This window comes from Spea bombifrons, chromosome 4 (assembly GCF_027358695.1).
Source record: "Spea bombifrons isolate aSpeBom1 chromosome 4, aSpeBom1.2.pri, whole genome shotgun sequence".
In the NCBI taxonomy this organism is placed as follows: Eukaryota; Metazoa; Chordata; class Amphibia; order Anura; family Pelobatidae; genus Spea; species Spea bombifrons.
Window position 1 is genome coordinate 55,469,984 of NC_071090.1, and position 16,736 is coordinate 55,486,719.

A 16,736-nucleotide genomic window follows, 5' to 3' on the forward strand; every position below is an offset into this window, starting at 1 on the left:
AAACGAGGTCTCTGCATTTGTTCCTTGGTCTTGCAATTATTAGGGAAAAAACATTGTCCTTGTTATGTGAATGCTGCATTTATTATTATTTATTGTTTTATATATCGCCATCAAATTCCGTAGCGCTGTATGTTTTAAGTGACTGGACCATGTAAAGCAAAGAAGAAATGCATATAACATAACATAAAACACACAGGACATCACAAAGAGATATTCTTCAATATAACTGTATTTATAGAGAACTTTAATTGGTACGGCTGATATTTATAAATGCCAGTGCAGCTGCAAGTTTGTAAATTTAGTTCAAAGAGCAAAGATGTAGGGTGAAAAAGGAAAATCATAATGATAAAATGGAAGTCAGGCGTGGGAAGGTGCTGTCACCGTATTACTAATAACCAAATCATTTACTGTAGACATTTGATTCCATCGCTCCACGTGCAGAAATGGTGCTATCTCAGGAATCTGGGAAAAATAATTCCTGGCAAGAGTGTGTCTGTGCTTGATCTTATGAATAAAGATGGTACCATAAGCCTGGAAAGGAAAATGGATAGAGAAAATTAAAACATATATGTGTATTCATATTTACAATTTCTTTAATACTACAAAACAATCCAAGACAACACAATTATTTTATTTTAACATAGAGCATAAGTCTATGTCAAAACATGAGACCCAACACAGTGCTACAAAGACTCAGACCATAATAAGTTGTTGGTTTTGTCTTTAAATAATCTCGCTGTATTAGCCTCTACAACTTCTCATGGGGGCTGTTCCATTTATCCACCATACTCTTGGTAAAGTAAACTTCCTCACAATACATCTAATCTCAAAATTGTAAGCTTGTTTGAGCAGGGCCCTCCTCACCTGTTTATGTAAGTCAAATTGTTACGTTATATACTACTTGTTATGTCCTGTATATAAAACAATACATAATAAACCTCTGAGTTTTGAGTTTTAGAGTGAGACCTCTTCTCCTTTAAGTCTTAGATCGTGACATTTCTTCTCCTTTAAAACAAACTTCCCTCCTCTACTTTTTAAGTCATTTATATCACATTTCTGCTCCCTCTCCAATATTTCAAGTGTAAGAGTGCTGTGTGTTGATGTCCGAATCCAGCTGGCGACCATTTAGTGGCCACTGGCCTTAAAGTGTTAGGGCCACTATTCCTTCGCTGTTCAATCCTGCTTTAAAGCAGTTATAATCGGCACAGTGGATGGGCCAAATGGATCCCAGACTCTAATTTTTAAAGTTCTTCATAGTGGTTCCCCTACTTTCATTTCCAAATACATTCCTAACTGGTCTCTCCGCTCATCCGATGATCTTAGTCTCTCCTCTGCTCTGATTTCTAGTTCTCATCCAAGCGCACAAGAGTTGCATTTATATTCTGGAATGTCCTTCTCTGGCTTATCTGTCTCTCCCCTTGCCTTCAGTCCTTCAAAAATCCCCCAAGGCTCACTTCTTTACAGATCAGCTGACACATTAACCCCCTTCTTCCCACCTACCTCTAGCTCACATTTCTTACTCTCCCTTCTGCCTTTGGACTGTACTCAATTCCAACAACATTATTTATTTGACTAGTGTGGCTGCTCCATATGTAAGAATGGCACTTTCACCTCTTATGTAATGTACCCTATCTATTCCTAGATTATAAGCTTTTTTGAGGAGCACCTTTGGTTTCTTTAAGTCAAGCTGTTATGTTATGCACTACTTGTTGTGTCCTGTAGATCCACTGTACAGCGCTGCAGAATATGATGGCGCTTTATAAAATAATAATAATCTGCCATCAAATCTGCCAAAAATAGTCAAAACTCCGTTATAATTATATCATATTATGAAGAATATGTTGCACCAACCAACTAGCATATGCTCAAGATTCTTCAGCTGTTGGCATTAAGTATTATTTAAGTTAATTTACATTTCTGGCATATTATGACATGCTCCCTATATTAATTAAAAAAATAACAAAATAACCAGCCCTGTGAATGTTTTTTGCATTGTTTACAACCTTGAATCATACACTACATTTTCAGATTTACCCACCAGTAAAGTCTTGCTGGATTACTTTTTGGAGTGTATAGATAATTAGCATTCATTTGTTGATGCCAAATTCAATTGGAAAATTCCTAAGTGTAAAACTACTCAGGTTTGTATGTGTTCAAGCGGCGTAGAAACGTAGTTGATGATGATTAAATAACAGTAAATCAGCAAAACACACTTGAAAATAAAATTAAATCACAGTGCCAAGGAGACTTAATTATTTCTGGTTTAAAAATGCAAAAGCCATTGTTAATTTTGCAATGCCATCTAATGGTAGAAATGTGCATTGTACTTTACAATACCAGAAGACCTATTGTGTGTACAGTAACCTAATTAAACGGACTGAGAGCCCAGTAGGAAATAGAATGTCCTTTGCTGCATGTAAATAAGCCATTTTTTGTATTTGTATTGTATTATTACCTGCTCAGCATTGGAAAGTTTTAGGTGAGCAGCTGCTTCCTCTTTGTTAAGGAGAATACAGTTCCATGGAGACCATTCATAGTACTTGTCCCATCTGACCATTGCTAAATCGTAAATGTCATCACAGGCACTCAGTGCCGATTGAGCAGCCCATATATTCTCAACCAGGTACTGGAGGTCTTGTTGCTGCAAATAAAAAAACAAAACTAATGATGGCTGACATTTTGTGTTCCATTCGAGGTCTTTTCTAAGGAACTAAACATTTTTGCAAACATGCAACTTGTTACTTAATATCATTGTATATCATTTAGAGGAATAGGCTCTTTAGGCCAGGACACATCCCCCCTTCACCGGGAGGCTAGGACAATATTCATTGAATTTCTCTAGTTACATATAAGTGACAACCCTACATATTAAGCTATTCCTATTTAAGGCACACTATAGGTCGCATAATATAATGGTCCTAATTATTTATTTATTTATACCCGTAACGGAATAAACCCTGGCACCCTAAGGCGAGTAGCCGTTGGATCACAATTCTGCAATGTGTGGCTGCCAGCATGGATGCGGGTAATGATAAGTGGGAAGTGCTATTGGCCCACTACGAATTTCCATGTTGTGCACAATGGCCAGCCGGAGTCTGCTATACTGCATATATTATAATTAACAAAATACAGACATTTTCACAATCTCTTAAGTTTTCCAGGTGCCTTTAAATAAAAGTGAAGATGCTCCATAAACATCTCATGACATTTGTGGAAACAATAGGTGATGTGTTGCCAGAACAGTCAGTGGGGCTCAACAGAGATATGTGCTTGCCTTCCACAGCTGGCTGACAGATATACATTGTCACTGTTGGTGGTTCCACGTATGTGCCAATAGAATTCCGAGCCAGCACATCTCATGCATGGAAAATAGGTGGGAGTGAGGAAAAGGCAAATGCATATGGAGGGGAATTCATGGAAACCACAAAAATTGAGATGGACCATGCAGCTATCATGTGCATTAAAGTCCATATGATGCCTTGAGTATCTCGGCTGGTAACAGATTCAGCGTGGTTAATAGAAGTTTTTCTCAACTCTGACATAACCGAGTACCTTACCTGCAGCAAAAAAGCTATTCTAGCCTCATCTCCATAGTCTGCCTCTGCTTTTTTGAGTTGCTTGAGTAAATTGTTATATTTTGAAAATTCTTCTCTCTTCCGAGCTTCGTTATCCAACTTAGAGCATTTGCGGCATCTCCCCACCGTGCGTGCGCTGGCAGAAAGAGAAAACTCTGTAGAAGGCAGATAGTTCTTGCAACTTGGACAGAAGTAGATGTTTTTGCGCAGAACTGTAAAATCTTGAGGAACCTTAAAAAAAATTATATTGGTATTATTATTGATATCCATAATATATTCCCTTCATAGTACCGTGTTTCCCCGATAGTAAGACACCCCCGATTGTAAGACGTATCGGGAGTTTCAGAGGGGTCGGCTAATATAAGCCGTACCCCGAAAGTAAGACATATGTCTTACTTTCGGGGAAACACGGGGGATTTGCCGGGTCCGCCACTCTAAGGGGCCGGGAAGTCCCCACCAAGGCCGGCCTTACGTGTCTGCGGCCGCACAGGATTTAAATTAAAACATCGGGGTTTTTTTTTAACTTTATTTAACATCCTCCATGGAGGATGTTAAATAAAGTTTTTTTAACTTTATTTAACATGGAGGATGTTAAATAAAGTTGAAAAAAACCCCCGATGTTTTTATTTAAACCCTGTGCGGCCGCAGACCCCTAAGGCCGGCCCCTTAGAGCAGGGCCGACCTTTGGGGTGTGCGACCGCACAGGGCGCCACACTCCAGGGGGTGCCAACCTGCGGCACCCGGCACCCCTCCAGAGACGGACAGTAATGTCCGCCGCTGGAGGAGCAGGCTCACAAGGGAGCGGTATCGGAGGTCTTTAACAGACCTCCGGCTCCCTTGAGTGATTTTAAGCCGGGTTCAACCCGGCTTAAAATCACTCAAGGGAGCCGGAGGTCTGTTAATGACCTCCGATACCGCTCCCTTGTGATCTGCGCGGCAACAGCTGTTGTGCGCCGGGGTTTCTTGTCAGATCCCGGCGCACAACACTGAAGCCGCGCCCACCGCTGTCCGTGCCCTCTGACCCGGAAGGAGACAAGAACTGAAGAAGAGGAGCGAAGAGGAGGAAAAGAAGCTGAAAGAAGAAAGGAAAGGTAGGAAAGCATTAAGTGAGAGTGGATTGGTGTATATGTGTGTGGATTGGTGTATATGTGTGTGTGGATTGGTGTATATGTGTGTGTGGATTGGTGTATGTGTGTGTGGATTGGTGTATATGTGTGTGTGGATTGGTGTATATGTGTGTGTGGATTGGTGTATATGTGTGTGTGGATTGGTGTATATGTGTGTGTGGATTGGTGTATATGTGTGTGGATTGGTGTATATGTGTGTGGATTGGTGTATATGTGTGTGGATTAGTGTATATGTGTGTGGATTTGTGTATACGTGTGGATTGGTGTATATGTGTGTGGATTGGTATACGTGTGGATTGGTAGGTGTGTTGATTGGTAAGTGTGTGAGAGTGATGGGTGTTATGCTGTACCATTTCCAATGTCTTTTTCATGATCTAATTATGCTCTAAAAGTACATCATAACTCCCATCACTCTCAATTTTTTCCCAATATAAGACATACCCCGAAAGTAAGACATAGTGGGGCTTTTAGGGATAAAAAGAAAGTAAGACACTGTCTTACTTTCGGGGAAACACGGTATATTATCATGTTTTGAATAGGGAGCATTTTATTGTTGTTTTTTTTTTACACAAAAAATGTAACAAAAATCATCTAACATCATTATGTAAAGTTATATTTTACCTCCTTTTTATTTGTTTATTTGCATCCCTAAGGTACATACATAAAAAAAGTATTTATAAAAGCTATACGTTATAAAGTTGAGATCAGTTCACATCATTTAAGATATTTATCTGGGATGCTATACCTATACTAGTAAGCTTTAAACAAGAGAGTGTTTAAAAAGCAGGGTGGTGCTGTCCTAAATCATCAATATTTTTGATTTAGGTACATAAACCTAAAAAGAACGTTTTAAAAGCAAAATTAAGAAAACACCCTCAAAGTGCCCAACCCCACATTAACTGTTAAAAAGAACAGACAGGAGCCTCAAACACCTTTGTGATGTTGGATAAATAATGATTCGATACTAATTGCAAAAGCAATCTTAAAAAAGATGAGCACTTAATAGTGTAAAACATTATTGTATACATAAAAGACATGCTTACAGAATTTTAAGAATTTGGAAAAACCTGAAAACGCTTGAGCTATTACCTTCAGCAGCCTTGCGACTTCTGGGTTAAAAGTGGGTGTTTTTATGTACTGCAGGAAGAGCGTTGATATCCTTTTCCTAAGTCCATCAAGGTTGCAACCCTTAACCCCACGCATTAAGAGATCAACCTCTCTGTCAATCAGCTCAACAATTTCTTTGGTTAATTTGCAATCATGCTCCTAAAAGTAAGAAGGCCAGTTCAGTAAAAATACATTTTTGGTAAAGGCTTTTGAAATCCACAAAAAAAACAGGTGTAATATATGAATGGATAGAGAAATAATAAAAAAATAATATATATATTTAAAGGCTAACATGGTTTAAAGAGCAAAATAGCCCATATATATTACTTAATCAGCTAACCCTTAATACACTGCTCAAATAGAAAAAATTATTATGAAATGACCTTCACAGTGTGTTTAAGTGTCAAAAGCGCATCAAGCCTCTCATCACGGTTTAATTCTTTTGTGTTAATGGTTGTGTAGATGTCACGTAGCTCTCTGGCACGTATCGTATACTGAGTGTCCATCTCTGTAGTTTTTCCATCAAACGTTTTCCACCTCTTAGGTTCGCAACACTGAAAAACACATTCAGAAGGAAAAATGTTAAATATAAAAAGGATCCCAATATACAGATAGATGAAAAACTAAACACGAGAGCAGATGTATTGGACTACTGCTTGAAAAAGAAAAATTATAGTACACAAATGTGAAATTGGAAAATGATGAGGCTTCTTTGGCAAAGCCCACATGAAGCAGCGGGAGCGGTGATCTTGCCACATTATTTTCCCTGTTATTTTCGTGGCGTGCAACATATGCATGTTCCGGTTTTCTTTTTAAATTATGATCAAAAGCGTTCAAGGTTTAGTGCGCAATTCCTCTAATTTGGAAACTTTAGACTGCTTGTATACAACACAAGTTTTACTGGAAATCTATATAAAAATATTTGTTCAAACTGAAAGTTGCTTCTGCGTTTGGGTTATATTAAAAGCAGTGAAGGGCATATGGTGGCTGGTATGTCCCTTTTAACATGTCACATTCCAGGATTCGCTCACCTTGTCCAAAAGGAGTTGTATGGCTTTTTGTTGGCTTTCTTGGTCTGCATCTATCTTATGCCGACCAATTGAGGCGATAAGCTGCGTTTCCTGCTCTAGCAGTGCCGACAGAGCTGTTCTTCTTTCAGCACCGCTGTATGTTTGGTTTATACGCTCTACTTCTTCCTTTCGCCACACTAAAGAAAAAGAAAAGTTTTTAATCAAATATACACAATAAAATCATATTTACCTTTTCTTAAAAAAAAACACAAAAATCCTTTTCAGTTTAGAGAGCTATTGTTCGACACACCATCTGTTCCTGCCTATTTTAATATGTCACTATATATATATATATATATATATATATATATACACACACACATAGATGGAATATAATGTAACCAAGCAAATATTATTATATTTTTTGTTTTGTTTATCAGCTGGGTATAAGTGGCAGCTAGTTCTTCTTCAAATTTAAAATTGATATAATGGAATAAGCAGGATGGGAACACAGAAACATAGAATTTGATGTCAGATAAGAACCATTTGACCCATCTGGTCACACCAAATATTGATGTGATTTAGATTTTTCTTCTGTTCACTCACTTTGTGAAATGGTACAAATGAACTATTATAAATAGTAATACATTTAAACTATTAGCATTCTTACTTTACGGCATTTTTCACACCTGACTAAACCCTTTGCACCGTACTATATTATCCAATGATAATTTCCTAGAATTTATTATAACTGCAGACTTACGCCAATTATTAAAAAAAATACAATGAAAACCACTTGATCATAAAGGGGTTATTGTTAATGCAAAATCTTCTTGGTTTTCCTGGCTCTGTTTAAAGGAAGATGCAGAAAAAATATTGTAACACAGAGATGCACAATAATTGACATACTCACATTCCAGTGCATGATACAGAAGTTCAAAATCTTCCTTTGTTTTTGGATTCATTCGGCGCTCGTAATCTTTTCTCATTCTTTCTTCCTTCTCTCTCTTTTTCCTTAGTTCCTCTCTTTCTTCCCATTCTAATCTCAGTCTTTTCTCTTCTCTGAGTTGCTGTACCACCTTTCTCGCATGGAAACGCCGATAGTAAGTCTGTATCACTATGACCTTAATTACAAGAACATTGGATATCAGGGCACAATGCAGAAAAGAAGGAAATTGTTATTGCTACTGAAAAAAACACTGCATTAGTGTATCTCCTAGAATAAATTGTGCACGATAAGGTAGCTGATGGTCATTTTTGATTGAATTACAGTATACATAAAATGCTTTCCAAGTGCTGCTTGTGTATTTGACTACACATGTGACTTAAAATGTGATTGATTTTTTTTATGATAATATATATATATATATAAATAGATATTTTTGTAAATGTTTTATACTCTACTTATCTTTTATACTAGCCCATTATACGTATCTTCAGTATGGTCACCTTATCATTTACTCACTAGGTGTTATATTTAAAGAAAAACTCTGGTACAAAGTGATACGTGGGCAATCACCATAGCAACCAATAGAATATCTTCCTACCTCCACCATATCACTTAGCACCATAAATCACCTTTATAAATGAGACCCTTTGTATTATCAAATAGATATTACTGATAAGATAAATCATGGATGGCCTATAAAAGCAGACAGGAGTAGGGGGCTGTGGTGGTCTGTGATTATAAGCCACTCCTGGGAGTTTTTCCTTTGCAATTTTATTTTAATTACATATGAAATCACAACGCTATACACACTAAAAAACAACAACATGTGGGCACCGTTTTCCATGTCGATAAGTTTTGCGCCATTTAGGTAGGCATGTCTCTTGGCTAAATATAACCAGCCATTCCCTTCATTTGATGGTTTTCAACAGAGGAAAATCGATACAAATGTATCAAAGCGAATAATTTGTAAAGAAAATAACACACATTTCCAAATGTATGAAATTAAAACTTAAATCAAATATTTCATGGTAGTGTCCAGTAAACTTTTTGTTAAAGTAGCTGTATTTCTAAAATATATCTTTAGTAAATCAGCTTCTGTATGGATTAATTAAATCACTAGCGCCACTATATTTGGGAAATCCATAACTACCCTGAAAAAAAAACTAGAACAAAACATGATTGGTAAAAGAAGGTTAGTTCAACTTACTGCTTTTAGTCTCAGAGCATGAAACTCATCCGCTGTGATGTATCTTCCTGGTTGCAACAATTTATCGGTTAAATTGGCAACATAACATCCAATTTTGGTCATTTGTGTAGACACTGTATTCCTTGACTGTTGTGACTTGTTCTTTTCGAATACAGTCTAAAAAGTCAAGACGTAGGGGTACAGGTATCATATCAAAAATAATTTATTTTTATCAAAAGCTAACTGACATAACAAAGATACATTATTATTATTATTATAATTATTATTATTATCTTTTATTTATATAGCGCCAACAATTTACGCAGTGCTCACTTAGCTCTTCCTTTACCCTGTTCCTGCAGACAGCTAGTGACCTTCTAAATTGTCGAAATATCACTTATTAACTTATCTCCATAATAGTAATATTAATATTACCGAAAAAGGTTTGATGATCATGCCTCAAAACCATTGTGACATTACTAAATAGAGGTAGCTAGTAAGAGTAGCTAGTAAGAGTTACTGATCAAATTAGGAAAATGTCCACCTAGTTTTATCCATTTGCTAAAGCATTGTTTAAGTCTAAACAATATTTATATAATTAATATTCAGGGAGTAATATATTTGGATATTATTCCCCATAAACACTGAAGAGATTTTTTGTAAAGGACGAATTACCTGTGTTTCCCTGCAGAACACAACAGTTCCTCTATCTGGCCTCTTTTTTGGTACAGTTTGTGTGCCTGCGTGATGAAATATCACTCCGGTCACTTTATGCCGATATCCACCCAGATATGGTTTGCGGTAGTTGAGCCTTTCTATTTCGACTACCAGATCCTGGTATGTTTCTTCGCCTTTAAAAATGCAGTAGGTCCAAAGGAAGGATTAAACCATATAATTCACAGACCAAATAAAAGAAATGCTACTGTGTAACACAAGCTTCAGGTGCGTTTAGTTATTATTATTTATATTTAATATGTAATATACAAACTGATTTTTAACAACATAATGTAAAGTCATAAGTGGAGGCATGAGAGTCATGCCTGTCACTCCATGAATAGGAATAGTTGCCACACTCTTGTTCCTACAGATCTTTAAATGTAGCAACATTCAAATAAATGGAGTCTATGGGAAAGTCTACAAAATGAATTGCCCTTCTGAAAGGATTTTATCATTACTTATTTCAAGCCATATAAACTTTTTAAACTAATTTAAAATGCATGGCAGTGATAAATTACCCATCAGTTCGTCATTAATAGGATCTCTAATGTTCTATGTTCTCAGTGAAATCACTATGTTGCTTCTAAAGCATGGTGCACATAAAGCATCAGCTTTACAGCATCTGTAAACATATCTGCACAGAGTTTGATGCATAAACATATATATATATATATATATATATATATATATATATATATATATATATATATATATATATATATGTAATTTCTTTACAAATGTCATCCTGAAAGTTTCAAAGCAGAAATGAAGATCTCTGTGTTCTAATTTAATGCTGAGTCTGGGCGCAAGCTCAATGCCTGGGCATGATGTCTTGGCAGGAATGAAGGTGTACAATTATTGTGATAAGCAGTAAAGCCAAAGTGCTTCCTCCACCTGTTATTGGGTCCTCATATGTGAGGAACTGGGGAGCATGTTGGGGTAGGCTTGTGCTTGTCTTGTACTATGTAACGCACTCAACCCTGGATATAAATGGAAAACAAAATTGGTGTAGTTTAAGGTAATGGCCCTCAAGCTATCTAAGATCTAGATATCTGAGTCTGTATGAAAACTCTGGGTTAATGTGTGATCCCTAAAAATGTACTACTACTAGATTTTGGTAATACCTGTCTGCACTCTGACAGTTATAACATCTGGCATGCTGTATTCCTGCTGAAGTTTCACAGCTTTCATCGGATAAGTTGCAGGATCCAATGACAGCATCTCCAGTTGAATCGTCCCATGAGGAATGACTCCAAGATCCACCAAGGTCTCCTGGTCTTGCACAACACGTCCTAAATATCAATCACATAACTGAATGAGGGTACATGGCATATTTATTATTCTAAAAAGACAGACAATACTTCAACCACTCTAACTGCACTTCTGAAATGAATGTCTCCGTTTTCTTATTTGGACTGATATGAAGACATATTTACATCCAAATCAACTTCACAGTAATCCACTCTCAGCACACTTCTGAATCTACACAGTAAATTATTGTGTGTCATTATACAATCAGAAACATATTTTACTGTCTTTATTTTATAGATAATTCTACAAAATATTTGGCATGGTCTTCTACAACAGGATATGAGCCATGGTAATGAGAGAAAGAGGTAATGGCTTGAACATTATTATTATTATTATTATTATTATTATTATTATTATAACTACTACTTATTGTTTTATTTGGCGCCATCATATTCCACATGTCATAACAAGTAGTAAATACCATAACAACTCATCTTACAGAAACAAGAGCTAAGGAGCTTACAACCTAGAAGATGTACAATTTGAACGTGATAGGGTGAGCATTACAGTGAAACATATGTAGCTTTGCATTTATTTCCTCGACATACCTTCAAACATTATCTGAATGACAGTTTCAGGGATTTTCATCTGAGTTGCAAAGTAGTTTTTAAGGTTTTCTACCGAATATCCAATAGAGAATGCCAAGGTAACCACTTGACCATCGGGAACCAGCATGACCTTAACTGAAATAAATACAGTTTTATTATATGAGATATACATATATATATTTGTTTACCATGATAAACAATCGTGTGTATGATTCATTCCCTTTGACTGCATAACTATTCCTACCTATATATAAGGAACTCTGATCTGTCAGTGTGCACTACATATGCACATGACACAGATATATTGTTTTGGCTATAATATTAGCTCCAAATTACACGTTATTTATAGTATTTTTCAGCAAATAATTCCTGGACATAAATCGAGCCTAGTCAGCATTATAATGACAAGATGATAAGAATTATTTGCTTCCACCAGATAGTAAAAAGTTATTTATAGAGATGAATTATCAGAACATATAGGTTATATTAATATGCAGAAAATATAAATGGGTTAACTGTAAAATGCAGGGTTTGGGAAGATGGATGGAATCACTCATTGAAAGTTAAGGCATCTGTTAATAGCATACCTGTGGCGGTAGTATTGGACACTTCTAAAGACGTGTTTATTTCAGGTTGACTTTTAGGTATAACATCTTCATCTGGGGTAGATCTGATTTGTTCTGCAAATGTATTATCCTCTTGTCTTAAATTCAGGGACTCGTCTGCTTTTTCTTGAACAAACTGTGTCTCCTCTTCTTCACTTTCTAGTAGCTGTGTACCAAAGTCTTGGTCAGTTTGCTGATCTATTTGCTTGGAGATGATCTCGGCTACAGTGTGCTGGTCAGCTGGCGTTACTTCCAGCTCTATTATTAATTGAGGTTGTTCTTGCTCACAGGAGACGCTCTGTAGTTTCTGTGGGGTTGATTCACCCCCATGACCTGGTACTTCTTCTGGTTCTGGTGTAGGATCCATCAAAGGTTGTCCTTCCGAGTTGTCATATTGCTGTTCAGCCCAAAGATCTGATTGTTGATTCATACCTTGTTCTCCTGCCTCAAATGTCGTTTGCTGTTCTTGTTCCGCCAACACCAAGTCAGTATGTGCGTCCTGTCCGGCAGTATTGGACTCTGGACTATTGTGATCTGCAGCTGACATGTCATCATCCGTCTGCTGTGATACATCTATACTTTGAGAAGTTGCTCCAGCTGTAGGTTCCATCTTCATTTAAATGTTAGCCCTTTAAAAGAGAAGTAATTTGATTTAATGATAGTATTGGAAGCATAACACATACATAATCAACACATATTATCTAAACACTAAAATACATATTAAGCACCAAATACATATTATTTAAGTACTAAAATAAAAAATGGTTTATAAACAGTATGGAGATCCCCTTCCAAAGGTTTTCAGTAGGACTGGCACGCAGACTTTCAAATTAATCTTATGGGATGCATTTCCTATGCTTTGCCAACATACCCACTGTCTATACAATGAGGATGTGAATCCCTATGTTATTAAAAACAACTAAAAAGTTAGTAACCATACAATCCATACAAAATGTGAGCAGCAATGTGAAAAATATAGAACAGGAACGTTCAGTTTGTTTCTATGTTATTGTCCCACAATTACAACACCTCCAAAATCTGTTGGTCCTACTTATATGAAAATACTAATAACCCTGATTGCCTTACACATAACATGCACTTTTATTCCCATATAAAAAGAAAATCAACCAGAAAATGCCCAGCAAAAATATGAGTGGTTTTGTGGTCAATATATTATATTTGTATATATCACATCATTTAATATATATATATATATATATATATATATATATATATATATATATATATATATATATATATATATTGATTGTTCATAATATAGCCCCCTACTTCAGCTAGCTACTTTCTGAGGTCATGACCCCAACAAACGACGGTGCGTTATACGCTCCTAACTCGTTGCACCAGTGATGTGTTGTTCGTACTTTAATTTCTAGTCCAAGGTCTCGTATTTTCATATAAAGACTTGAGCAGTCTTTTTTTGTCAAGGCGATCTCTCTTATTAAAGCGTCCGATGTTGTCCTGTACCAAAAAGTCTTGTTCTGCAACGCACCTCCTTTCTAGATAGGCGATAGACACTGAACGCGCTCGCCGTGGTTAGTGGCTCAATGCTGGGTATCTTGTGACACTGATTGAATCGTTTTATCCCCGTGGATGGGGTCTCGGTTTCCACGATTTTCACCGGCCGCCGGTGTCCTCCTACCGTCCAGCATCCACAGTACCTGCGAGTTTTGTTGTCGGTGTCATCACCAAGGCAGCGGGCAGGCGCGCGCACCACTGGAAGGAGGTGTTTACGTGTCTCCAAGACAACCCGGAAGCTAATAACTATACAATTAATAATTATTATAACATTTTAATTACTTGGAGTGAGGGGTCTTTGAAATTAGCATGTGTTTCATTAGTGTGTTTAAGCGTGATGCTTTGATACAGCTGTCCTGAAAGCTTTGCTTGCCTGAAGTTGCTTTCGATAACCAGCACTGTATGAGTGATCTAGTACAGCTCTAGAGAGATCTGTGACAACGGAGGAAAGTCCTTCACATGGTCATCATGATGTGTTTCTGGACTTAGAGAAGTATATGTTTCTGATATCAACTCTTTGGGGCTTATTCAAGGGAAAGTTGGCAGGAGAGTCCTGGTTTTAACTCTCTGGCTTCACTTTTCATGATGAAGGACAAATTCTAGCCGGTTTCTCCATTGTGAAGAGGTTAGCTGACGTTGCATGATGTGTGTATGAGAAGACTTGGAGAAAAGTTATTGATTTAACTATGTACTATACAACAGGACATACTAAGGCTGATGCAGGGTACCTAGGTGCCTGTACTGTCACATAATGTGCGTTGCGGTGGCAGAAGCTTGCACGGTAAAGATGTGAGATTGGAGGGACATGGAGAGAGAATGGTGGATAATAGACTTGTGTTTTCGGATTCGTCTGAATTTGAATGAAATTTGCCAATTTCTTACGCTGTCTCCCTACCTTCTCCACCGACCGCTTCCATGTCCCTGTCTCTTCCTCTGCAGCACCCGTTCTTTCTTATTCCTTCTTTGTCCGCTTCTCATCGGTATCAGCTCTGTTAACCTCTTTGTACCAAAGGTTATTAGTACCTTAAAAACAATACTTCTTTTGCCACTTTGTACCACGTGTTGATTTAATCAAGATTCTCCCTTTTCCAAGTTTGATGCACCCACACATATTTCCAGAAAAAAAGGCTTTTGTTTGAAACCATAGAAACATGCAAAAAGTAATAATTGAATTTGTTCTGCTCTTTAGGAGCCCCTGTTTACATGTAGAGCTAGAGCAATGGGATGTACTGTTTTTTTTTTCTTAAAACATTTTTTTATTTTTTCGCAGTTATTGATGTACTATGGATATTTATTTAAACATGTTATTATGCCAGTGGGTGTTTTGCCACTTAGCTCATGTAATTGTTTATTTTTGAAAATTTGATGATTTTAGTGTTTTTTTTAATCTTTAACTTTTTCCACTTGTGGGTAGAGGGAGAAACATTATTTTGTAAGATCCCTCTGCACTGATGATACTGTAATCCCCAACCAAGTCTCCATAGACTTGCATGAGAGATTGCAATGCGTGTGATTGGCCAGTAGGGAACAGCAATTGAACATCCAAGCAGTGACCTCTCCTGGAAGGTAATGTCCACTCCTGTGTTACCACCGATTGGTCAGCAGGAAGCCTGCTGTCACGGTCAGGACTACTTGCCAAGCCGTGACTGTGTGGAGGGCGTGGGCATGAAGGGGTTAATAGCACCAGGCCTCTGGATTTACTAACTAGACCCCTTAACAGGGCATAAGTTACACCAAATTAACCCCCAAATCCTGCCTGTATCCCCCCAGGTAGTCTGCCACCACTCACGATTTTGATACCGGATTCGTGAGAAATCCGAATTAGAACCTTTATCTCTATATATATATCAACCCACCCCGGGCAAACAACATATATATATATCCTGTAGAACTCAATAACAATATGGTAACGTGTTATCCTCTCTTAGGGTTCGTGGATATCGATACTAGAGCCCAAAGACAGACCTGGATTATGAATATTTTAATAACAAAAAGACAGAGATTACACAGTGCCAGAATTACAAAAAACAAGACATACAAAAGAAAAATAAAACAGCAAACAGTTCTTAAAAACAATGGGACTTAAACACAGGACCCTCACTCACGAGTTTCTCCAATAAGTAGGCCTGTGGGAACTCCTTAAGTCCAGACGGTTCTTACGATGTTGTTCCGATCAGAGTATATCATGGAGTTCTGCTTTTTTCGGACGCTGCATTGTCCCTAAATCACACTCTGTTTCAAGAAAACCCCCCTCTGACCACATGACCGATTATACGACACCATCCCCAAGAATCGGGTCCCATCTTTGATGTGCCAATAAGTTATGGTGGGGTAAAGGTGATGGAAACCCCTCCACTTAAGATAGGAATGGAATTCCTATAACTAAGGATCCTTATCTGTTAGGCCATGAATCACCACAGGGGTCCTTTGGGAAGATGACACCTCTAGCCAGAACAGATACAGAGGGCATTCACAAAGAAACACATTAAATCAACCTCAGATTAACTCATTGAATGCTTAAACAAAGAAACTAACCACCTCTGCTGGGTTACCCTTCCATGCATACACTACATTATATGAGTTAATCATGACACCTGCGATGTCAAAAGACAGCCTGATCTCCCGTATTGCAGCAGGGAGATGTCACTGCACGTCAGGATGTATCAGTACGTCCCAATGTGTCTATCAGGGACTGAAGGTGTTAAGGCACTGTTTATTATTTTTGGGGAATATTGTGCTACCAACACAGCAGTAGTGCAGACTAATATTTCATTCTAGTAGCTTGAGATCCGCAGAACCCCTGACATTTTTTTACTTTTATTTAATGTAAGAAAGAGTTACTTAATGTAAGGAGGTGGTGGATATGTGAAATAGCCTCCCAGCAGAAGTAGCTGGGTCATTTTTCGTTACAGAGCTGCACAAATAGTAGAAATACAATAAAATGAGGAAATACGATTTTATCGATGTGCATCCTTTCTTCAACAGAAGAACACAATCCAGAGGCCACCCTTTTAGCAGATATGATTCACACTTTTGTATTTTATGAGATATATATATTGTAAATA

The 16,736-nt window shown here is 37.4% G+C and overlaps 1 protein-coding gene across 1 annotated transcript; it reads right to left on the reverse strand.

The window, feature by feature from the left end:
* Nucleotides 1-213: 213 nt before the first annotated feature.
* IQUB (IQ motif and ubiquitin domain containing) lies at nt 214-13,706 on the reverse strand. The gene is made up of 13 exons (XM_053464888.1): nt 13,646-13,706; nt 12,118-12,764; nt 11,531-11,665; nt 10,796-10,963; nt 9,630-9,805; nt 8,976-9,131; nt 7,733-7,943; nt 6,841-7,016; nt 6,193-6,363; nt 5,792-5,968; nt 3,558-3,806; nt 2,456-2,641; nt 214-531 (listed from the first exon to the last, which is right to left on the reverse strand). The coding sequence occupies exons 2-13, from the start codon at nt 12,749-12,751 to the stop codon at nt 358-360; spliced, it is 2,613 nt and encodes an 870-aa protein (XP_053320863.1). The 5' UTR covers nt 12,752-12,764; nt 13,646-13,706; the 3' UTR covers nt 214-357.
* Between the last annotated feature and the right edge of the window lie 3,030 nt (nt 13,707-16,736).